This window comes from Bubalus bubalis, chromosome 9 (genome assembly GCF_019923935.1).
Source record: "Bubalus bubalis isolate 160015118507 breed Murrah chromosome 9, NDDB_SH_1, whole genome shotgun sequence".
In the NCBI taxonomy this organism is placed as follows: domain Eukaryota; kingdom Metazoa; phylum Chordata; class Mammalia; order Artiodactyla; family Bovidae; genus Bubalus; species Bubalus bubalis.
The window spans coordinates 91,241,644-91,265,918 of NC_059165.1; the positions used below are offsets into that span (position 1 = coordinate 91,241,644).

Genomic DNA, 24,275 nt, shown 5'->3' on the forward strand with positions numbered 1-24,275 from the left:
GGGCTGAAGCCTTTTGACGGCCCCCTCCCCAGTGAGTGGGCCCTGGCCTGACTCCCCCACCATGAATTGTAGGGGGCGCGGTCAGCTCAGATCTTGGAGCATGTCAGCAGGGCCCTCTGGAAGACGGGATTCCCTGGCCAAGGCCACCCCACCCAGGGCCTCCAGAAACCCTGCAGGTGACCAAGGAGCCTGCCTGGCCAGTCCTCCCTGTACACCCCTGCCCTCACCATCCCTCAGGTCCCTTCCTGGTGCCACCCACCCGTGCCTGGGGGGTACAGGTCACCTCCTCTGTAGGGGTTCCCGGGTCTGGCACTGCGGGCGACACCTACCCCTCCCTAGGAGCCCAGAGATGGGGTCACTGCATCCAGGTCACTGCATCCAGGCCTGGCAGGAAGGGTCAGGTTGAGCTTAAGGAACTTGAATAGGCGGAGCCCCCAAGGAGTGTGGACAGGGGCCCAGCCCCTAGGGAAGGGGCCCCCCAGCCCCCCATCCCCACTCCCCTGTCTCCCTCCCCGCTCCCCGGCCCGCAACAAAACACAAAGAACATCAAAATCAGGCAACTGAGACAGCAGCGGTCATAACAGGCTGCGTTTAGTGGTTTTTTTTATGTACAAGAAAAATGATTTTTTTGTCTAGTTTTTCATCATCTTTTGTCTTTTTGTTTTTTTATTATTATTACTTTTAAAGCTTCTCCCTCCCCACCCCCAAAAAGTGCATTTTTATCAATTGATTTTTTTTTTTTAATCTCCCACACTTTATAAAGACTCTCAAATACAGTCTCTGGAATGTCTGCTCTGTGCTCTGTGCCCCCCGAGGGCGCCACCCCGCCCTGCTCCACCAGGCCTGGCCCCCCAAAGTCCAAGGCACCTCATGTAAGTGGGCCTGGGTGGGGCAGGGGGGACCCGTGGCCACAGCCTTCAGGCAGCTCCAGCTGCGGGATGGGGGTCTCCCCAGGCCCCTCCCTCCCCAGCCCTGCCCCCATCCCCCTGTAAATCTATATATTTAGTGCGAGCTAGTCTTACTCTGAGGTTATCACTCCTGGGGTGCCCCAGGCCCTGACCCGTCCTGCACCAGCCAACATCCCCCTACTCCCGCTCCAGGAAGGCTGCTTCCTCAGCTTAAATAACTTTTTAAAATAAAACTGCAAATATAAATATCTTTCTTTCTCAAAAAATAGGATTTTTGCTTTTTTTGTGTGGATTTTTATTTTTTTCTCCTGCTCTTCCTTTCAGTCTCTCCGTTTCTCACCTCCTACAATCCTGGCTTCCTGAACTGCCTTGGTCCTGGAGGGGCCCCTGCCTCTGTCCCACCACATGAGATGAGATGGATCTCAGTAGTGCAAAGACTCCCCCAGAAGACCCTCTAAGGGGCTGGGGGCTCCTCCCCCCACCCAAGACCCCACTCCCTTAGAAGAAAGGAAAGGGACAGCCAGGTACAAACAGGGTGACAAGACAGGAGGGCCATGAGGGGTCTCCTGGGCGAGCCGGTCATGGTGGGGGGGCAGACTTTGGTATGGCCCCAGGGGAGCCTGCCTGGGTACAGGCCCAGACCCACACCCTTGCCAGGCTGGGCCTGGTCCGGCACTTTACATTCACTGGTTTTTAAGTTTTTTTTTTCTTTTTTATTTTTTTCTCTTAATCTCAAAAGGCGGGGTGGGGATCAAGGTGAGGGGCTAGCCAGGGAGCAGCAGCAATTATGCTAATTCTCTCTCTTTCTCTCTGGTCCTGCAGGCTCGAGACCGCTCCAGGTGAGGGTTCTGGCCCCCACCATCCTGCCAGGCCCACCGCTGCCCCCAACCCTGGGGTGCCCCCAGAGCCCCCGCCTGGAGCTCCCCCTGTGCCCGGACCTCACTCTCACACACACACGCACACACACACATCCACTCAGCTTCACCAAGATGATGGAAATAACAATTTCGCTGTTTTTCTTTTTTTCTTTTTTTTTTTTTTGTACCAGGCAGTTTAAAAAAAAAAAAACACCCCAAAAAAAGAAACCACAAAAAAAAAAAAAAACAACCAAACAAAAAAACTTTTTGCTGTGTCCTTTCTGAACAGTCAGCACGTTCCCCCTCAAATAGTTTTTTGTTTGTTTGTTTCCTGAAACGCGAGAATTCAGCAGTTATCTTTGGCAACACTTTATCACGACCTTAATTTAAAGAATAAAAATAAAATTGATCCACGTCTATATACAGTATGTGATTGCGCGGAGTTGGGGGTGGGGGGCTGAGCTGGGGGGGTGGGGGTGGGGTCCCGGCTTTGGGCCCATGCAGATGCTGTGGCCCCCCGAGACAGGCTAGCGGGCGGGCGGCAAGAGGGGGGGTTAAGGCGGAGTGGGTGGGCAGGGCTGGCGGAAGCTGAGCGCAGAGCTAGGGGCAAGGATTTAGTGCAATTCCCAAGGAGGTTTGTGTTAAAGTGTGCTCGGCAGGGGGTTCAGCCCTTGGCCCCCCTCCCCACCCCGTAGTCCTGGAGGCCTGGATTCCCCTAAGTCAGGTCACCCCTGGCCAGGATGACAGCTATGATGTTTCAGTTGGTTCTATTGCGAGGGGGTGTGGAGAGGGCTGAGCCCCTCAGGGAACCTCTCTGGGAGCTGGGGTGGGGTGGGGTGGGGGTCCCTGGCCTGGGCAGTCGAGCTCGCCTCAGGACACTGGGGTGTGGACGGGGCCACCCGGCCCTGGGCTCCCCTGCCACCCCCCTCAGGAGGGGGTGTCCTGAGACATTTGGGGGGCTGATGGGCTCGGGGGTTAGGGGGAGCAGGAGGAAACAAAAACTATCCTGTAGAAACAATGATGAAAGTTGCCTTCTTTAAAAGCTTCCCTTTAAAAATAAGAACAAGATGGGGTTTGTCACAGAACAGAGGGGTGAGGGGTGACGGGCCAGTGGCTGGAAGTGGTGGGGGGGCAGGGATGCCCCTGCACCTCGGGCTTTGACTAGGAAGGGTCTCAGCTCAGCAGTGTCTATTTACAGGGTCCCACGCTAGGGTTGCATATGCGACAGGGGGTTAGGGGTTTGGGGGAAGGGTGCCCTGGCCTCTGGCAACATGGTCTCCCCAGCCCTGGCCCCAGTCCGTGGCCTGTGGCTCGGTCAACACCGGGCCTTTGGGAGGGTGGGGGCCAGAGGCTGGGGGGAGGCAGGTGCCAGCCCCCAATTACAGTCAGTGCCTTTGAGTAAAAAGAGGGGTGCAGGGGGAATCTAAGGCCCTGGAGGTGGGGCCCCCTGCTGCCCACCTCGACGGGGATTGTGGATCCAAGATGGCAGCTCCCCGGTGGCCACAGGAAGGGCGGCCATGTTGGAGGTTGGGGGACAGCAAGGGCGGGGGTGTGTATGTGCGTGGGGGACAAGGGCAGGGAGACAGGAATGCTCTGGCTGGTTGGAAGGCCAGCCCTCTCTCGGGCCCATCCCTGAGCTGGGGAGTCGGTAAGGAGGGTCCCCGCGGACAATGGTGGCCACTGTATGGCTAGCAGTTGATGAGACATCTCAAAATCAGAACCCAAAAAAGGGACAGAAGGGGGAGGGGGCGGGTTTGGTGGGGTGGGGGTGGGGGGGACACGGCAGAAACACAAAAACCCCACAGTCCTGCCTGAAGGCAAGCCCCTGTGGTAAAGCACAAATGCCTTAGAAGGCTTTGCCCTCGCTCGCCCGTGACTTCCTGACCCCCTTTGCTCAACTCGGGGAACAGAAGTGGATTCTACGTCTGTGGTGGGTTTGTCTTTTTATTATTTTGTACAAAAATAAATCGACTTTTAGGAATTTGTTTGCTCTCTCTCTCGCTCGCTCGCTCTCTCTCTCTCTCTCGCTCGGTTTTTTTTTTTTTTTTTTTTGTCTTTTTGACTTTTCATAGAAGTTGGTTGCAACTTGTAAACATTTTTTTTTAAATTAAGATAAAGTGTAGTACCCGTTCTGTTACAAAGTGCCAAGACTCCTATTTGTGGTTGGTTGTCTTGTTGTTTTTTTTTTTCTTTCGTTTTTGTAAAATCTTGTTTTTATTGCTTTTTGTGACACTGGAACTTCTGGACACTCTAGCTCCCCCATCCCTGACACTGTGAGACCCTGGGTTCCTGCTCTTGGCTCCTTCACCCCCTTGCTATCGTCCACTCCTCTGAGGAAAAGTATATTTTTTATATATATATATATCTATATATAAATTTTGTCTTTAAGGAGGAAAAGAGGGAAAAAAAATCTAATAAAAAGTGCTTTTAAAAACTGGGAGAGGGCTAGGGAGGGGAGTGGGTGAAGACAAATAGTTTCCAATCTCCAAGCATCTCATGGGGTCAGGGGGATGAAGACAGGGGGTGGCAGGGACGCCCTGAGTGGTGGCCCATTGGGTCCCGCCAGGTTGTAAGTGCCGTGAAGGAAGGCGGCGGGGGCCCTTGGGGAGTCACCCTGGCATCCCCCCATTCCCCATCTTCTTCCCTTTCTCCACGCCTGGAAATAGATTTGTGTTGCAGTGGCCAGGACATAATGGGGGCCCACAGGCAGGAATGGGAGGCAAGGAGGCAGTCGGAGAGATGGAGGGGGAGACCCCCACTTAGGAAGTGCCCTGAGGAAGGAGGGTGGGGGTGGGGATGGGGCCATTTTAACGTCCGCTCACAGCGGACAGAAATCATTTTTTAAGGTCTTGTCTCAAAGACTCTAGAAACCAGTGAGGGAAGGAAAAGAAAAGACCACCTGGGTCCCCGGCTTCCCCCGAGACCACCCTCACCCCTGCCGGGACCTGGGATCCTGATCAGGCCTCAGATGGGACCCCAGACCCCAAACCCGGTGGCAGTGGTGGTGGTGGGGGGGTCACCCAGGGAGTTCAGAATCCTTGTGTCCCACAAAAACCCCAAACCAAGCCCCAAAAGCCATCGATGGGGTGGGGGAGAAGCGGGGCTGGGGGCTGGGGGTGGGGTGCGGGTGGGGCAAGGGTCCCCATGGAGGGGGAGAACGGTCATGAAGAAGAAAATCGGAGAAAAGCACTACCCTAGATTCTGTGACGCTTCATATATATATATCTGTATATATATATATATATATATAGATATAGATATCTGTATATAGATAGATTTTCTTTTTTTGTGTTTTTGGGGGGTGGTGGGTGATTTGCTCTCTCTCTCTTTCTCGGGTTTCTGTTTTGCTTTTTTTTTTGGTTTTTCAAGCGAGTCCAGCCGCGAAGCTGCCGTCGGCGGTGGTGGCCCTGGAGCCCCCGTCGCCTCCCCCTGCGGCGCTCGCTACATTCAACCTGCCCAGGCCATCGGGGCTGGCCTCATCCTCCTCCTCGTCCTCGTCCTTAAAGTGCTTCTCCTGGCCATTGCGCCGCGCGGCGGTGGCGGTGTCATCTTCGGGCGAGCCAGGCGGGGCGGGGGCGCCAGGTGGTGGGGGCGCGGGGGCCCCCGCGGCTGGAGCGGGGTCGGGCCCCCCGAGCGCCCCGCCCCGCACGCGGGGCTTGCGGCCGCGGCGCGAGGGCACGCCGTTGCAGCCGTCCTTCTTGAGGTGTCTGTGCAGGTGGTCGGAGCGCACGAACGTCTTGCAGCAGCTGTCGCACTGGTAAGGCCGCAGGCCGGTGTGCACACGCATGTGGTTCTTCAGGTCGTAGTTGTGCGCGAAGGCCGCCCCGCACTGCTGGCACAGGTACGGCTTCTCGCCCGTGTGCTTCCTCATGTGCACCTTGAGCTTGTCCTGCCTGTGGACGGGCCGAGGGTCAGCGGAGGCGCCGGAGGGCAGCCCCCCTCCCGGGATGGCAGCCCTGCCCAGCCCGCCCCTCTGGCCTTGGAGCGGGAAACTGGGACCTTCATGAAAAGAGGGGCTGCACCCTGGGTTGGGGGGGCGGGGAGGGCACCCCAGCAGAACACGGTGAGCAGGTTTAGGTCCTCATTCTGAGAACAGCACTGAGGAACCCACGAAGGTGTAAAAAGGGCCTCAGACCCTGCTGGCTGTGTGGCCTCGGGACAACAGCCGAACCTCTAAAACCCTTTTTCTTTTTTTGTCAACACTGCTGGATCAGCTCACTCACCAGAGATGGCAAGATGGCAAGCGCATTCTTAACCACTGGACCATCAGGAAAGTCCCACTGAAACCCCTTTCTTATCCATAGAAGAAGGAAGGGAAGACGCCTCTCTCCTGCCTAGGGTTCTGCCCAGTGGCAGACGCATAGCTTCACACTACAGGTATTTAAGCCTGCTGAGTGTGTGCATGCTTAATCGCTCAGTCGTGTCTGACTCTTTGTGATCCTATAGACTGTAGCCCGCCAGGCTCCTGTGTCCATGGGACTCTCCAGGCATGAATACTGGGGTGGGTTGCCATGCCCTCCTCCAGGGGATCTTCCCCACCCAGGGATTAAACCAGAGTCTCCTGCATTGCAGGTGGATTCTTTACCATCTGAGCCACCAGGGAAGCCCTGTTCCAGGTGCTGAAAATGCTCCAGAGAACAAGACAGAATGCCGTGGGTGCTGGAGGGATTGGTGATTGAGAGGGCTAAATAGTCCTGGTTTTAGCTCTGAAAGATCTCTGTCCTGGGAAACCCCTGGGTCACTGGAAATCCAGGGCAGTTGGTCATAGCAGTAACCAAGTCCCCCGTCCCCTGCCTCATTCCACTCTGGCCATGCTGGCTTCCTGGCTATGACTCCAGCACACCAAGAACCACGAGCCTACATCAGGGCCCTCACACATGCTGCTCTCACGACCAGAGCACTGTTTTTCCTCTCAGATCTTCACAACTGAATTTTGGCCAAATGTGACCTTCTCAGAGAGGCCCAACCAGACTCCTTCACTCTTGCTCTCTCGCGCTACCATCTTATTTCTCGTCTGTCTCCCTGTCTGAACTGTGAGCCATGAGAGCAGGGTATGATTCCAGGGTCCCTCCCTGCCCCTCTCACCCCACAAACAGCAGTGTGGACCAGGCTCAGCCTGGGACCTCTGGCCTACAAAACTGATCATCTCATCAGTTCTGGGGTTACCATGGTGCAAGTGTTGCTCTGTCCTGCTGAGCTCTTGAAATGTGACTGGTCCAAAGTAAGGTGTGCAAGAAGTGCAAAAGGCACCCCAGATTCTGAAGACTTCCTTTACTCAAAGTGATGTGAAATATCTCATTTACAATTTTGCTTATTAATCATATGTTGAAATGGAACTAACAGACTATGCAAAATATGATTAAGATTACTTTCACCTATTCCTTTTACTCTTTGAAAATGTGGCTGCCAGAGAATGCAAAGTCACAGAGGTGGCTCACATGGTATTTCTATTGCACTATGCTGGTTCATACTGATGGGGGTGGATTCCAGGCAGGAATCCACAAGGCAGGGGCAGGGACCTGGATCTCCAGAGCTCCGGCAAGCATCTGACCTGCTCCTTGCTGCAGACTCTTGCACTCTATGGAGTCCCTCTGGGTCTCTCCCTTCTGATGTCTACCAGACTGAGAACTTCTTTAGTGCCAGGACTAAGAGACTCCTACTCATCCTTCAAAACCCCACATGAAATGCTCCTTTGCCTCCAGGAAGTCTTTCCCAACACCAAGACAAAGGCCTGCACCCATCCCCTGCTGCCACCTGGCCTCTTTCAGTCCCAAGTCTCTTCCTCTGGCATCACTCAGAGAGCTGATGTCCCTGCTTGTTCTAACTCTTCTAGGCTCCTTGCTGTCCTGAGGATCAAATCCTGGCCCTATGCAACCAGACACTTGACTACTCTCTGGCCTGTTACCCTCACATGAGCCAACAGAATTTGGGCCATAATGAACTCAGTGCTCCCTAGATTAACTGAGGCTGTCACCAGGAAGACGATGGCAATTGCCAGGCGCTCCCCATTCTGCCTGCTCAGAGCCCACTAACATGGCCTCCCAGGTGCCCTGCTCACATCCTGGGGCCACGTCATGGAGGGAACAGGAGGGACTCAGACTATTCTAGCACCACACAGAGATTTCTCCAACTGAGGCTTAGAAGCTCAGAGAGGGGAAGTGAATTGCCCTGAGTTGCACAGAGGGTTGGGGGCTGCGCCAAGGTGCAGTGGGCGGTGGAGGCAGCCTGGGTTTCATCACTTCAAGCCCCGGCCCGGGTAATTATAGCCCCGGCCGCCACAGGCCCCGCTTACTCAACTCTCTAGTGTGACTCAGAGGGGCCCCTAGGCTCCCCAGCCTGGAGGGAGGGGTGGGAGCTGAGGCCCTGGGGGTGGGCAGAGAGGAGCCAGGTGGGCATACGGGAGGAAGATGCTCCATGCCTCAGTTTCCCTGACTGAGGGAATCAGTAAACAGAATCAGCCCCAAGCTGAATGTGGGGCGGCCCGGAGAACTCCAGATTAGATGAAACTGAGCCTTGGCGGGATGGGTGGTGGGGTGGGGGTATTGCCTCTCCAGACTCAGGCTTGCTAGGTCTCCTCCAAGCTGTTCCTCCCAGGCTCAGAGATCCTGAGGGCAGGACCCCAGCTATCCCAGTCCACCCTCCCCATGTCTGGAGGGAGAGGAAGGACCCCAAGACCACCAGCACCCCAATCTCACCAAAAGGGGAAGCCAAGCCACCATCCAGGTGGCTTGCCTCCCAGCCAGTGCCCTTTGCCCCTGCCTGGCACTCCTGGGTCCTGGAGTCCCAGCCACACCCTCCTCTCCTGGCCTGCTGGGGAGGGGGCCCGGGTACTGGGCCAGGGGTCAGCCCCCAGATTCTACCCCCATGGGGTGGGGCTGGGAAGCTGGGACAATAGCCTCTTTCTTCAGCCTGGGTGGGCGTGGCTGGGGGAACCCCAGGGTGGATGAGGGTAGGGGGTGATGCTGAGTCACCCAGCCTGGCAAGGCCCCTGCACACCAGCCAGCCCCCCGCCCCCACTGGGCTGACCCACAAAGCCCAGCCTGTCACCTCTGGACTCCTAAAACCTGGCCTCAGACACCTCCTCTCCAGGGACCAAGCCCAGTGACCCCTGTGCCCTTCTTCCTCCACTGGCTGTAGCCCATTTTGTAAGCTGAACCAGCCTCAGGGCCTTTGCACTGGCGCTTCCCTCTCTGCCTTTCCCTTCCCCTCTCCCTGTGGCTCCTGCCCTTTCCTCCTTTAGGTCTCAGTCCTCGGGGAAGCCTCCCTGTGGTAGGCAGCACCCACAGCTGCCCTCTTGCCCGGTTCTCTGCTCTTTTCCTCCCTAGCATTTTCCACCAACTCATGTTATCAATTCTGTGGTCATATCTTGCATATGCCCATCGCCCCCATGGGGATTTTGGTATGTCTCTACTTTGAGAACAGGACCTGGCACCCAGCAGGCACTCATACATGTTGGCTGAATGAAGCAGGTTCCCTGGGCTCATGGAAGGCTTGTAAGTTAAACACAACAACCAGAGTGCCCTGCTCCCAGTGGGGCTGTGGTGTTCTCCCAAGGCCCAGATTCTCCAGTCTGGAGAAGAACCACCACAGGGAAAAAGAAGAAGAGCTATGCCAGGGATGTCCTTGGTGTTCCAGTGGTTGAGAATCTGCCTTGCAATGCCTGGGACGTGGGTTTGGTCCCTGGTTGGGGATCTAGGATCCCACGTGCCTCGGAGCTCCTGAGGCCATGAGCACCACAGCTAGAGAATCCGTGCGCCAAAAAGAAAGATTTGAACGATGCAATTAATACCCGATGCAATAAATAAAAATATTTTAGAAAAGAAAAAGAGCTGCTGCTTGGGCTCTTCCTTCCAGCCTCACACATTTCGGCACCACCTGGCACACTTCAGGTTTAAGTGGTCAGCCTGTTTAGGCGCTGTGTGCCCACTCCCGTCATAGGCTCTTTTGACAGGCACACGGGGGTGGAGGGTGCACCAATGGAGTAGGCACCCTTGTAGGGTGTTTTTGCACATGGAGGCAGGATGTGAACGTGTGTGTGCACACATGATGGCGTGGGGGCCGTGTGCGGCCACTGGACCAGGGGCCCCCGGGAAGCACCCCAACTCCCCACCACGGAGGCGCCAACTCACCTGGTGAATCGGACTTTGCAGATGTTACACTCGTAGGGCTTCTCGCCCGTGTGGGTCCGGATGTGGCGCGGCAGCTTGCCGGCACCCTGGATGACCTTCTCGCAGATGGGGCACTTCTGGAAGGCCTTGGCCCGGATCTTCTTCTCCACCTTCTGTGACCAGGCCGGGTAGACGTCCCCGTCGTGGGCGCCGCTGAAGTACTTCAGATAGTAGTCCACAACGCCCTTGTCGTCCGCCCGTGACTCCTCATCGCTGTCCCCCGCTGTGGTCGCCCCCGCCCGGCCCACCGACGACATCATCTGCTGCAGCAGTGTGCTGGCCGCCAGCCCGTCCGCATCAGTCCCGTCTGCGTCCTCGCCCTCAGCTGCGCCTGACAGGAAACCTGGAGAGTCGCCTGGCTCCGGGGCTGCCTCCGACAGTGAAGCCGCCTCCTCCTCCCCGCCCCGGCCGTAGTGGCCGTTCTGTGTGGCGGTGGATGGCGGGACCACGGGGGTTGGGAAGAGGCCCCCTGCCGGGGCATCCTCATCCCGCTCTGGCCACAGACCTGGGTTGCTGTCGCCCTCATCCCCATCCCCGGCCGGGGGCCGCTCAGCCGGGGGGCCAGGCCCGTAGAAATCCAAGCCATTGCAGTCGCCAGCAGCCACGGCGGCCACGGCGGCAGCCACGGCCTCCTTGGTGGCATCCAGGTCATCGTCGGATGCGCCAAAGGTAGACCATGGGAAGGAGGCGGCCGCGGTGGTGGGCAGGCTGTTCATGGGATTGGTCTGGAAGAACTCAAGGTACTCCTTGGCGCGAAGGAGGTTTCGCTGATCAATTTGATCTACGAGGTCCAGCTGCCCGGCATCGGCGCCTGCGTCGGCTGCCAGGATCTGCCGGTCGAGGAGGTCAGCGCACACGTGGCTCACAGCGGGGATCTCAAGCAGGCGGGCAGCGCTGAGGATGTCGCCCACGTTGGCCGTGCTGACAGTGAGCGTGGCCGTGTAGGCGAAGTCCATGAGGGCCGTGAGCGCCTCAGCGCTGACGAAGTCGATCTCGTACACGTTCTGCTGGTCCACCACGGCGCCTGATGTGAACAACTTCTTGAAGTACTGGCTGCAGGCGGCTAGCACCGAGCGGTGCGTGGGGAACTCGCGGCCCTCTACCAGGATCACCACGTCACACAGCAGGCCCTGTGTCCGCTGCTCGTTGAGTCCACTCAGGATTTCACTGCTGTGGTCGGGGAACGGGATCCCAATGGGGCCGTCCACGCCGCCGGCCATCTTCCGCGCCGAGACCTGCAGCACCAGGAAGGAGCGGTCATGAGGGTCGGGGGTGGAGAGTGGGGAGGTACGGATGGGGCCAACTGGCCAGGCAGCAGGACCCTCGGAGAGTAGTCCCCCCACCCCAGCCTCAGTTTCCCTGGCTCTGCATTAGGATGGTCTGTGGTCCGTGGTCATCACTATGAGATGACACTGGCGAAACCCAGCCGGGTGCTTCAGAGATGAACACAAGGCCCCTCCCCTCTTTAATGGATGGGAGAGCCCAGCTGAGGGGCAGTTTGAAGTGGTGTGGGAGCACACAGAAGGTGCTCAATAAATGCCCAGCATGAGTTGCATCCTAGTGAATCTGAGCACAGGCTTCTGCCCACCCGCTCTCTAGGAGGCGGGGGTGGTGACATAAGGCACCCACTGTGTGCTGTCCTGGCTGAGCACCCAGCAGTCCCATAGGCAGCGTGGTCTCTACTGCAGAGGTGAGAAAGTGAGGCTCAGGGAGTCCCAGGGCCCCGTGGCTGATCCTCAATTCAAACCCAGGGTGCCTGACCCAAGAGCCATTACCCAAACGGTGTGGCTGTCCAACCCTGCCCGACCCCTTGGCATCCCTAACCTTCCCTCCTGCTGCTTGGTCAGGCCCAGTTCTCTTGGGGGGCTCTGAGTCAGCAGGAAGGGGTGAGGCCAAGACCTGGGGACCTGGCCAGAACCATGGGGGCCATGGGTGTGCCCTGGTGGGGTAGGGCCACGACTCTGCAGGAGGAACCCCTTCCTGCCATGTGGACCCCCAGGACATGGCTCAGCCCTTGCAGTGAATAACTGGGGGGAACGAGGCCACTGTCAGATGCTCCTCCCTGCCTACTTTGAGCTGACCCTGTCAAGGAGTAATGGGGGGCCAGGGGCCTCCTGCCCACCTCCTGCCCAGCCAGTTCCTCTCCTTTTGGCCACCCTGTCTGTACTGTTAGCCTAGGACAAGACTCTGCCGCTTCTAAGGCCTCAGTCTCCCCATCTGTCAAATGGGCAGAAGCCTTTGGCAGAGCACGGCCAGAGGGGGACTCAGTCTCGCCCCTCTCCCCCCCTCCTTTTTTCCGCCTTCCCCTGGGCTGTGACTCATCCACCCACTCGGGCGCTTGTGCAACCCCCTGGCTCCTGTCCCCATCCTCCACCCTCTCCGGGGAACCCCTGGCTGCCCAGAGCCACCCAACAAAACCCACATTCCTTGGGCCCAGCTGGCCTGCTTTCAGGACTGAGCCCCCGCTTGTCCCTGAGGAGAGAGCCTGAATCCAGCCGTCCTCAGCCTCCCCGGGACCCCCAGCTGAGTGACCCAGCTCAGGTCTAACCCGATCCCTCCTGCTAGGTAGGCCTCTTGCGGGATGCAGGCGGCTGGCCCAGCCAGTCCCAAGGACCCAGGGCCGGCCTGGGAGCAGGGTCCGGGCCTTGAGGCCGACACAGAGGCCTTTGTGTGGCGCGCAGGCAGCCAGTACACTTCCCGGGACGCCTCTCTCCACGGCCCGCCCTCTTTCCTGCCGACCGCACCAGCTGCTCAGCTCCCCCCTCTGTTCCGCCAGTCCGCGGTGGGTGCGGGGGGAGGCTCAGATGTGGCTGTTGGGAGCAGGAGGATGGGGGGTGGGGGGGCGCGACCCCATCCAAGGCTCGGCCACAGGAGGCCTCAGCAGAGCCCCCTGTGGCGGCTCCCACCCCCTGCCACCATCTGCCGTCTGGCCCCGGGCCCCTGGGAGCAAGTGGGCAGATGGGCCTCCGGATCAGACCAGCCTCAGCCCCTCCTCTGATTCAGGCCACCAACACGCCAAGATGGCCACCCTTGCCCTGCCTGCCAGTGTCCCTTCAGGTGCCTCCTGGGGCCTCTAGGTCGGGACCTGAATTGGTCCAAGTGACTCACCCCTGCCATGGCCACTCCACCCCCACCTCCCCACCAGGCCAGGCGCTGGTGCAGACCTACTTCAAGTGCAAAGTCACCCAGTTGGAAAGGAGCAGGCTCCGTCCTTGAACCCATCCTCGGGCGATGGATCAAGCCCTGGGCCTGGGTCTCCACCAGCTGGAAGACCCGGGCCAAACGCACACAGCCTGCTGTGTGGGGCAGTCCTTGGGTCTGGGTTGGGTCTGGGGGTCCGAGTCCCTGCCCTTTCCCAGCTGGGGCCTCTTATTTCCCCAGCTAATCATCTGATATGAATTTGGGCAAACTCTGGGAAATAGTGGAGGACAGAGGAGCCTGGTGTGCTGCAGTCTCTGGGGTCGCAAAGAGTCAGACACAACTTGGCAACTGAACAACAACAAATCACGTGAGACTTTCCTCCCAAGGGCAAGGCCTGGGGTGATGCAGGCCAAGGGAAGCCCCCAAGAAAGCAGCATGAGCCCTATTCACAGATGAGAACACTGAGGCCCAGAGACAGCTAGAAAGAAGCCAGGCCGAGAGCACCCAGCGAGGCTGACCCAGGAACCCACAGGGGCGAGAGGCTGGTGGTCCCCCAACCCTCCCCTACACACTTCCCAGCAAGCCGCAGCCTCTTTTCTCGGCCTGGAAACTAAACTGGCCACCTGGCTTAACCCTCTCTCCAAGAACTCATGCCACCTGCCTGCCACGCCCCAGGCCACTGTCCCCACGGGGCCTCTCGGGGCCCTCCCTCTAAGAAAGGGGAGGAAGTCCCTGTGAGATGGCAGAGGGAGGTCAGGTGGGGTCCTGGTGGCAGAAAGCACTGATGACTAAGCACCCACTGTGCACCATGGCAGGGTCTCACTGGGAGAGCCCTTCCTTGCTCTAAGAGGCCCTACTGGCGGCACCTGACACTTAGTAGGTGCTCCCGCACTGGCAGTTTCCTCGGTAATGATGAGCCAACGAAACCGCTCTCCTCCAGGAAGCCCCACCCCCCCACGCTGGCCGTGTCCACACCCTCAACGGCCAGGGTCCCTGAGCTCAGGCCCACACCCACCCAAGGCACGGTCTTTCATCACAGCTCCACCCCCACACTTGCCTCCATGGGATTTCCGGGGCCGTTTGGTGCTGACTCGGCGGCCGGCCGAGGGGCAGGCCTCGGCAGGCTCCTCCTGGGCTGGAGGTGGGGCGCCCTCCTCCCTCTTGGGCTGCTCCCAGGCCCCTACACCCAGCCCTCCCCTGGGCAGCACACAGTAGGGGTGCAGCAAACAGCAGGAGGAACCAAAGACCAAAGAGCTATGCACTGGAGTGAGCCTACGCCCAGCCCTGCCCACCTGGCTGGCAGGCACACCCAGTACCAGGGGCCGGTGCCAGTCCCACCTCCAATCCAACCTAGGGTCACTTGCTGCAGCAGGAAGCTAGGACCTGGGCCAGCTTTGGGCCCTCCTCGGTGCCCTAACTTTCAAGACCTAACTGGAGCCTAGGCTGTAGAGATGAGGAGCTCAGAGAGGTGCTAAACCCAGGGCAAGGTCACACAGAAGAGCAGTGGCCAGGCTGGGACTCAGATGCTCTGACCTGAGCTGCCAGCACTCATCCACTGGGGATGCACGGTGAGGCTGGGAGCATCCAAACCTGGTCCCCAGAACAGCAGGGGGCAAAGCCCAGGGTAGCGCCCCAGGACAGGGTCAGGGGGAGGAGGCCGAGGAGTCCCCAAGGTCAGTTGCAAGGTGAGGACTGGGGCCGGGCCTCCCCCTCCTACCCACACCCCCCAGGAAGGGGGTGGCCAGCAGCAGGTAGGTAGTTAACCGTCAGCTGATGCCTTTCTGGAGGAGAGTCAGGGAGGGGGGCAGCTTAATGGGGTTTACAGGCTCCCACACCCACCCAGGGAGAGAACAAAAGAAAACTCCTTCAGGGACCTCTGACACCTACTATGTGCCACGGCAGCCCGGGAGCACATCCTGGTCTGTCCACCTCCAAGCTGGGTGACCTTGGACCAAGAAAAGCACCTCGGTTTCCTTGGGAGTTGTGACGGTAGCAAAGGGTTCCACTCTAGTCCACTCAGCAAGCCTAGGCCTAGGACCTACTGTGTGCCAGTGACAGTCCCCAAAGGCCTGATGAGGTGGTTTGCCCCCTCTCTTGTGGATGGGGGTGGGGCTTTCAACTTCACTCCTGAACATTATACCAGAGGGAATCCGTCTCACTCTCCATCTCCTATGTGCCGAGGAAGTGCCAGGTAGGCCCCAGGAGGAAGCTGAGCCATCATCTAGAGGGAAAAACACGGGCCCAGAGAGGGTAGGCAGCTGGCCCAAGGTCACACAGCAAGTCAGGCACCCAGGTGCGGCTGCCAGGCCAGCGCCTGGCCGCCCCCACCCCCTCCCAGCCTGGCAGCCTGTGTTGCAAGGTTGGTCCTGACGGGTTACCCCGCCCTGACCTGGTGCCAATCCCTGCCTGGCCCGGTCCCCGGCCTGGGGTTTAATGGGACAGGAATGCAGCGTCCTGGTCTGGGGGTGGGGGGCACCAACGGCTCAGGGTGACTGTGGCTGCCAGCTGTCGGCCGGCCCCCTGCCCGCCTGTCCTCGCAGGCCTCCCTCTGGGCCAGACACCAGCAAACAGGCCCTCGGCCATTTTATGTGTCCATTTATTGCCCTAAATGGGGAGGGGCTTCCTGCCCGGGCCTTAAAGGGCCAGAGGCAGGAAGGCTGTGGGCCCACTGGGAAGTGTGTGTGTGTAGACCGGAGGGGGTGGGGATTAGGAGGTCATGGGGCTCCTATCTGACCCCCAGCTCATGGGTGGGGCCAAGGCCCACCCTGTTCCCACGCTCTGAGCGCCGTAGTGGGCCAGGAAGTGCAGCCCTGACACCAAGCCCAGGTTTCAAGAGGAAGCCCTGAGAAGACAGATCTGTTCTCAGTGGAGGTGGAAGGAGTAAGCTTCCTGTCACTGGGGGTAACCAAAGCTGGGCTTCATGGAAGCCCACCAGTGTCTACCCTGCCCTTAGCTCAGGTTGCACGTGCTTATCCAAGATGCCCAGGAAAGGCCTGGGTGACTTCTAGGAGCCTTGCCCCTCTCTTCATCCAGATCGCTCCCTCATGCCCTCCCCAGAGGCCAACTTGTCACCTGGAGGCACCACCCCGCCCCCACCTGCAGCCTGAGCAGGTGGAGGGCTCAGCCTGGAAACGCACAGAGGGGCACATGGCCCATGCGGGCCCCAGGCTCCTGTGCTTACAGATCCAGCCCTTCCCGGCTACCAAACACATCCTGACAGGAGGAGGGACAGGGCCCTGTTTTCCAGTTGAACCAGAAAGGCGTGGGTGGGGACGCTTCCACCCCATGGCCGTTCCCGGCCTGCTGGGGGACAGATGGAGGGCCTGCTTCTCTGGCCAGATTCTCCAGAGGGCGCCTTCCGCACTCTGTTGCTTCAGAAACTTGGGCCTCAGGCCCCCCAGGGCCGGGGCTGTTCCCCCAACAGGTCTCAGTCACCTCAGCATCGACCCTCACAGCTCTGGGAAGTGGCACCTGTGATCACCACCCCACTTCATGGGCCAGGTCACTGAGGCAACCTGCCCAGGTCGCACGGCAGAGCAGGATTCGAACACAGGTCGTCTGTCTGGCTCCATCTCGCCGAACTAGTCCTTCCAGGGCTCCACCCACCTGCCCCCACACACACTGCCCCAGGTGCCAGCAGGGGACTAAATCCCCCCACCCTGGGGGCCTTGGGGGCTGAGGATAGCTTATTCTCACACCCCCTCAGAATTGCCTTATGACAGCCCAGGGAAAAAAAGGAGAGGTCTGCCTAAGGTCACTCAGGGAGCCTGGGGCCGGGCTGGAGTCCAGCTGACACCTGTGAAATCGGGGGTGGGGGGGGGGGGGGGGGGGGAGCTTCAGAACAGAGACGCAGGAGGGGCTCTCCTGGGCCCTGCCACCACCCAGCAGTCACTAGACAAACATCCCTGGAGAATCACGGAGTACATCCTCAGGACAATGCTTTGGGGCTAAAGGTAATCTCCCCATTGTAGTGATGGCCACACTGAGGCTGGCAGAGGGGAGGCAACCTTCCTAAGTGGACCTCAGATGGAGGTAAGGGAGGGCCGGGCTGAGACTGGACCACACTGGCCCCCACCTGAGGCTGTTCCTCTGGTCTCCACTGCCCAGGGCTGGGGCAGCTCAGTTTATGGTCTATCAGGTGCCTGGAGCACAAGGTGACAGGTGGGGGGGTGTCATAGTCACACATACCCCCCAACAGGATCTCTGCTGTACCCCAAGCTGACCCAGGTGCATCCTCCACGAGGGAGGGAAGGAAAGCGAACACAGGTGGGCCTGCAGGCAGTAAGTGGGGGAATTCACAGTAACCTCATTTCACAGAGAAGGATGCTCAGGCTCCGAAAGACCATGGGACCTGTCCAAGGTCACAAAGCAAGTGGGCTGGAATCTGAAACCCCAGTGGACCCCCTTCTCGGGCTAGCTCTGCTTCAGAGGGCCTGGCCCCAAGTCTTGGCTCTGTGAGGCAACCTGGGTCTCCTCAGGAATAATGGGTTGTAAAACACGCACAGTCTCCAGGGACGAAGGTGCCAAGGGGTGGGGCTGCAGCTCAGACAGGGTGGGAAGGTCCTGGGACGCTGGGACACTGAGGCTACTGCTGTGTGACCTTGGACACCTTGCCTCCCCTCTCTGAGCCTCACTGTCCTCTTGGGGCAGAGGCTCCATTTGGCTGACAGGTGCCTAAAGTCAACCTCCAGGCCCTCTGTAAAACAGGTGAGCAGGTGCCCCTTGGCTGTGACATGCAAAAAACTCTAGACACCACCTGAGCTGGGAGGCAGGACCACAAGAGTGAGACCCAGCCCTGGTTGGGTGACCTTGGCCTGCTCTCTGCTTCCCCCGGGCCTCAGTCACTCCTGCCCCATTCGGCACCATTCTGAGGCTTGTCTAAGCCCCTGTGGCCCCACACTTGTATTGTGCCTTCCTTCCTGGCCTCAGTTTCTCTCACATGGCATCAGGGACCACCTCCAGACCAACCGACTCTGGGTCAATCACAAGGGTCCAGGGAAAAGGAAGGAAGGAAAAAAGCCCACAGAAGGACTAGCTCTTGCCTGGAGAACTCTCCCCAGTGGATGGGGCTTGAGCGCGGCGAGGCCTCAGTCTGCCACACAAAGAAAAGGGTGCAGGGGCTCCCTGCAGCTGCTCACCCGTTGCTGAGGGCCTGTGCTAAGGGTTGTGTGGCTCCCCGCCCGGGGCCAGGGTGCTGACTGGCCACAACGCAGCCAATCAGGACTGAATAATAAATACCCCCCCAAAGTGACCCACGAATTAAAATTTCAGTGTCCCCGATGGCTCCTCTTTCCTTCATTAGGCATGCGGATCCCAGGGCTTCGCTCTCCCAGCCACCAGCTCCCACCCCCCCCTTCTCCCCCAGGCTCCCGTCTCCACAGCGATGGCTGGCGGTAAACAGAGCCCCGAGCCCAGCCGATAAGTGCCAGGCCCGGGTGATCTAAGGGCCCCACTGCGGGTGGCCCACGGGGGAGAATGCCCCCAGCCTGGAGCCTTGGGGTTCTGGGCAGCAGCAGAGCCCAGCCTGGACTCCCCAGTAGGAAATGATCCACTGACCCTGGGGAGGGCCCCCCCAGTGTGGGAGCGGCGCACTCGGGGTTACGCCCTGGCCCTGTTGGGAGGTGGGGGGGGGGGGCGCTGACACGGAATCCTGGACGCCCTCTCCGGCCGGGCCTGCTCCAGCCCTGCTCTGGGAGGCAGTGGGGGGGTGGGGTGCAAACCAAGCCCGCCACCCATGGGTGAGCCAGGTGGGCACACCCGGTGGAGGGGCACCAACACCTCTCTCACTTCCGCCGCCTGGCTAGGGGAAGAGAGGAGTTGCCTGCCTCCCCTTGCCACCCCGCCAAGTGCTGGCTACCTTCCCCAAACATTCAGCAGGCGCCCACTGGGTGCCCAGGCCCGGTTGGACAGCAGTATCTTGCTGCGGACCACTGGACTCCCCCACCACCGGCCAGCCGGCGCGGACAGTGCCTCCCAGGACCCGCAAAGGCCTGGGCCCAGGGGGGTGCACCAGCCCCAGCGCTCAGCTCTGGCCCCTGCCTGATTCCCAGGCACGGGGCTGGGGGAGGGGGCCAATTCCTAGGCCACGGAGGGAGGTAGGGAGGGCGAGGAAGGGGGCCGGATCCCACCAGCTTACCCCCTCCTCTGCTCGAGCTCAGGGTTCGCACGTGGTGGTGGCGTCAAGGGGAAGGAGGGGTGTCCGGGCCAGAGGAGACGGGGTCACGCGCTTTGGGGGCGCGGGCGGGGGAGAGGGGTGCTCTCTGTCCCCTCACCCGGGGCCAGGGCCGGACGGCCGCGCGGGCAGGGCAAGGGGCCAGGCCGGTCCCCCCGCCCAAGGCTGAGTCAGGCCCGGGCGGGGGCAGGAAGCGGCCCCCTCCCCCGCCCCGGCCGCAGCGCGCAGCCCCCGCCCCGGCTCGCGGGCCCCCACCGCGCCGCCAGCGCGGGGTGCTCCTACCTCCTTCCCGGGGCAGCGGCGAGGGGGCCCGGCCCCGGCGGCGGCGGTGGCGGCGGCTGCGGCTGGGCTGGCTCCCTCCGAGGGGCCGGGAGGCGGCAGTGAGCCTGGCCCCGCGCCACCCCCCGCCGCCGGCGGCCAATCCCCACCCGGGCTGGGGGGAGGGCGATGCAAATTACCCCGGATCTGGGTCCGCCCGCCCGCCTCCCCCACGCCCGGGCCCAGCCTGCACTAGGCCGCGCATCCCCGGGCTCGCCTGCGCCTCGCGGCCGCCCGGGCCGCCGCCCTCCCCGGGGAGCGCCGGGTGGGTGACCCCCTCCCCCCCGGGGGCGGGGGGCTGAGGGGAGGGGGGCTGGGGACGGTTACACAACCAGGCGGGGAGGGGCCCCGGGGCGGGGAGGGGGCCGGCCCGCGGGCCGCGCAGCCGGAAGCCGGGGACCGCCACCGGCCCCAGGCAAGGGGAGCCCGGCTGCAGGCCCCGCCCCTGGACCGACAGGGCCCGCCCTCGAGCCGCGCCGCGCTATCGGCCCGCGATCATTGGCTCGCCAGCCCGCCGCTCACCGCCCCTCCTCCGCACCGCCCCTACCCGCGGACCGCGGCGGGCTGCCGGCGCAGGGCACCCTGGAACTAGTAGTCGTAGCCGCCTGCCACCTGCCAGCCACAAGCGCGGGGGAACTACGAAGCCCAGAGGCCCCAGCGGCCGCGCCCGCCCACCCGGACACCCCACCCCTTCCCCCCCTTTGCAAAGCCCCCCTCCCTGTTTTTTCAGCCCCCTCCCCCCCATCCCCCATGGAGCTCAATCCTGGCCAACTCCAACGTATGCACGCAACACCGAATAGGCCCCCGGGGGGCAAGAGCGCCCCCAGTACCCAGCTGCAAACTTAGCACGCGACGCGCCCCCTATCTCCCCACGCCGGCTCCCCCCACCCTCAATGCAGCCCCGCTTCCCCTCCCCCTCTCCCCGCGCGCCTGGGAGCCCCCAAAAATCATGCACAGAGGCGGGGGGGCTGCCGCACAAACCCGTGCACTTCGCCCCCAAAACCCCCTCCCGGGCGGCGCCCCCTCCCCGAGCTCGGGATCCAGGGCGCCTCCCGCCTCCGGGCAGCTGCCAACCACCCCCTCCTCTGAAACTTGCGGAACGTCCCCGGCTCCGGGGATCGCCCCTTCCCGAGAAGGCAGCGGTGGGCGCAGTGCCCCCGGCCCGTCCCCGCCCTGCACCCCGCGCTGGGGGCCGCGTCGGGCGCTGACTTACCTCGCGGGGCCGGGCCGGGGCCGGGCCGGGGCCGGGGCGCGCGGGGCCGGGGCCCGGAGTTGGGACTAGGTTCCTTGGCCGCTGGCCTCTGGGGTCCGCGTCTCGCTCTCCCCTCGCTGGCTCTCCCCTCGTCGCTCCCTCGCTCCGGCGGCGGCGTCACTGCCCCTACAGTAACTGTACAGTACAGCCAAAGCCCCGTATGATGCTCGCGACTCCCTTCCTGGTTTCTCCGAGGGCAAGAGGGGTCCTCCCTTGTCTTAAAGGTGCCGCAGCCGCCGGCCCCCCCCACGCCCAGCCCGCCCCCCCCACCCCGGCCTCAGAGGCCAGAACAGGCTCGGCAGGTCCCCTCTTGCCACGTCTCTGCCCTCCCGTGGGGCTTCGCCTGCTGCGCCGGGGAGACCGGGCTGTTATTAGGTTTTGTCAAGTTGGGGGGGGGTCCAGCCCGCCCCCGGCGCGCCCCCCCCTCCTCTGACCTCTCCGCCCCGCTGCGCGGCGCCGTGCCAGCCTGCCAGCTTATCTGGCCCCAGAGCTCCCCGGGGCGCGGGGGGAGCGGGCCCCCCGGGGTGGAGGGGGGGTGGGGGCCTCCAGATAAACAGGCCCCCAGCCTCTGCGCGGAGGCGGGTGCGGGGGGGCGCGGGCTTTGCCCCCGACGCCTGGGGCGTGGCAGGATGGCAGCGGGGGCGGGGAGGGCTGTGCGCACTGCGAGGACCGACGCGGGCGTGGGTCGCGCCTGCCCTGGCTGCTGGGGGTGGGTAGGGGGCGAAGGGGTGGGGACGGCGGGCCTGGCGCCCGCTCTCTCCGGGGGCCTCAGTTTGCCCAGCTGCGGAAGGGGACCCGGGGGCGGGTTTTCGGCTGATGGCTCGGGTCCGCTGGGCTCCCGGGTCCCTAAATGAAACAGCCAACCTGCTCGCCCGCGATTATATAAAGGAGTCGCCTCCGCCCGCTGCGCCAAGGGGCGTAGCGGGGGAAGGGGTTGGCGAGGGGCGGGCTGGGCTGTTGTTTTCCCGGCTTTCCAAGTTCCCCCACCCAACTGCGGGCCACTGGGCGGGACGCGGCCCCGGCCCCGGACGCCTGGGTTCTGCGGTCCGCTCCCGCAAGGGTCTGCGTGGCTCCGGAGGGGCGGAGGTGGAGAGTGGGGAGGCATTGGCTCAGCCCAACTTTTTTTTTTTCCCCTGTCCATTTCTCCCACTTCCTCCCCGGTCGTGGGAGAGGTCCGGCGAGGGGACGGGGGAGGGGGAGGAGGGGGACGAGCGGTGAGAACAGACTGACCCGGCCAGGCCGGCTGCCCGCTGCACACAGTAGGCACCCGAGGAGGGCTGGCTGGTGCGATCAGCCGCCTGGCGGGGGCTCTGCGCCTCAGTTTCCCCCTTCCTCATTGCCTCGGTCGGAGAGGGCTGGCACCTGCTCCACAGCGGTCGTTTACTGAGCGCTTCTCAGGTGGCTGGCTCTGTCCGGGGTCCTGTTTACTTCCATTCCAACATCTAATGCCATGACCATGGTCATTATTCTTGTTATTATCATTTTTTACCACCATTACCTTACAGGCAGGAAACTTCCACTGCCGTTAGTGAAACGCACATCTGTCCTCTGACTTCAAAGCTTTCCACCTCTCCACCCCAACCTTCTGCACCTCACTGCTTCTCCACTCCCAAACGGGGTGAATGGGCTTTTGTAATAATACTTTGTCTTTAAGGGGAAACCCTGGAGGTCCCCAGAAGGGAAGTGACAGTCCCAGGACTTGCAGCCTGAAACCAGCCCCTGGGTAGGTGGAAAGGGACTGAGGGAGGGGCCACAACCATCCAGAGTGAGGGCGGAACCCAGGGACTTTGCTCTAACGACCCTGCCTGGGAAATAAGCCCTCTTCCTTCTTTAAACCACCCTCTCATCCACCCTGGGAGGGAAAGGGCCAAGCAGAAACACAATTTGCAGGTCTCAGGGTAGTACCTGGGCTCTGTAGATACTCGAAGCTCAGACCTTCGTCCTAAATGGTCTTATTTGCCATCCCGCAAGCTCCACCCACTCAGCCAGAGAAGGGTGACTCAGTGTCCCTTCTGTACCACCCAGCCTCAGATATCTGGTACTCTTCTCAGCAGTTGATAACCTGACTCAGAAGGGGCAAGAGAACTTACATGTAAGATTGGCATTGAGTCTAATCCTTATCAGGCCCTGGGAAAGAGCAGGGATTATGTGATTTCCATTTTACATTTGAGGAAATTGAGACCCAGAGAGGGAGAGAGCCCAAGGATGTTGGATCCAGCTTCATCTGGCTCTGGACCCTGCCAGAGGGTCTGCAGGCAAGTCCTTGAGGAGATGCCAGGATGGCGTACCCTGTGCCCATTCCTACCCCTGCAATGAAAAGAGAGGAAGGTGGGTAAAGCTTTGTCCTAACCCCCACTCCTCAGTCCCACCCCTCCCCTGCCCACCAAAAAGATACCCAAGCAGATACTAGTTGAAAAACCTAATAAAGTATAAAAGATTGAGTTGCTGTGTGACCTTGGGCAGACTACTTAACCTCTCTGATCCTCAGAGTCATCTGTAAAGAATAATCATAGAGAGACTTCCCTGGTGGTCCAGTAGTTAAGACTTCAAGCTTCCACTACAGTGGGGCACAAGTTTGATTCCTGGTCAGGGAACTAAGATTCCCTCAAATGCCACAACATGGCCAAAAATAATAATAAAACTTAAAAAGAAATTTTATTTTAAAAATTAAAAAAGTAATGGTCGAGACTTCCTGGGGTTGTAACAAAGGAGAATCAAGATGTACATGTAACATACTTAAACAGCATGGTACCTGCTGGTGGGAGGTCTTCAACACAGGACAGATGGGGTTATGTTGTTATTGTTGTCATTATTACTTTTATTTGGGCCATACCCTGACCCCCCATGCCCTGTTCCTGGCCAGGATAGAGGTGAGACCCACATCTCCCAAGGTGAAAACTTCACACACACTCAAGGCATTTTTTTTTTTTTTAATCTCATTGGCAGACCCCTACTTAAGATGCTTGGCTAAAGGATTCTTGGAATGTATCAGGACCAACTCCATCATATCAATAAAGCAATATAAAAATTGTTAAATACTTGAAACTTGCCTCAAAATAGATTTGGTCTAGGGTGAGTTGTAATACCAGCTCTCCTTTTCTGAATTCCACTTTTGTGTGCAATTTTAGTCCATCTGTGGAACCTGGAATTATCATCCCTGATGTACACGATGAAGACATTGAAGACCCAGAGAGGGTAAACTTGGCAAACTTACCAAATACACACAGCATTTGAGCAGAGGGGCTTGAATTACAGTTACAATGGCTAGGCTGCAAAGTTATATAATATTTGAACAGATAATTCTTTTGACCATCAACACCATTTGCCTTTGGGATGGGGAGCAGACTGAGACAGCTCCTGTTTACTCTCTTTGATCTTTTGAATTTTGTATCCTGCACTTATGACTTATAATAAAACAAAAATTATGTCTAAAGTATTTTGAACCTATGTGTTTGAAAG

General features: G+C 60.1%; 1 protein-coding gene across 3 annotated transcripts; it reads right to left on the reverse strand.

Moving 5' to 3' along the window:
* Positions 1-575: 575 nt before the first annotated feature.
* ZBTB7A (zinc finger and BTB domain containing 7A) lies at positions 576-21,584 on the reverse strand. Of its 3 annotated transcripts, none has more exons than XM_025293216.3 (3): positions 20,778-21,584; positions 9,895-11,168; positions 576-5,658 (listed from the first exon to the last, which is right to left on the reverse strand). In XM_025293216.3, the coding sequence occupies exons 2-3, from the start codon at positions 11,151-11,153 to the stop codon at positions 5,130-5,132; spliced, it is 1,788 nt and encodes a 595-aa protein (XP_025149001.2). In that variant the 5' UTR covers positions 11,154-11,168; positions 20,778-21,584; the 3' UTR covers positions 576-5,129. The 3 variants fall into 3 exon arrangements, with proteins under 3 accessions (XP_025149001.2, XP_025148999.2, XP_025149002.2); XM_025293214.3 differs by lacking the exon at positions 20,778-21,584 and adding an exon at positions 19,529-19,817; XM_025293217.3 differs by lacking the exon at positions 20,778-21,584 and adding an exon at positions 19,211-19,478.
* Positions 21,585-24,275: the final 2,691 nt, after the last annotated feature.

Excerpts from the sequence above, each read along its gene's own strand:
- ZBTB7A (XM_025293216.3), bottom strand. The coding sequence starts at position 11,153 with ATGGCCGGCGGCGTGGACGGCCCCATTGGGATCCCGTTCCCCGACCAC. Across the intron at positions 5,659-9,894 it reads TGCAAAGTCCGATTCACCAG|GCAGGACAAGCTCAAGGTGC; the intron begins GTGAGTTGGCGC and ends GCCCGTCCACAG.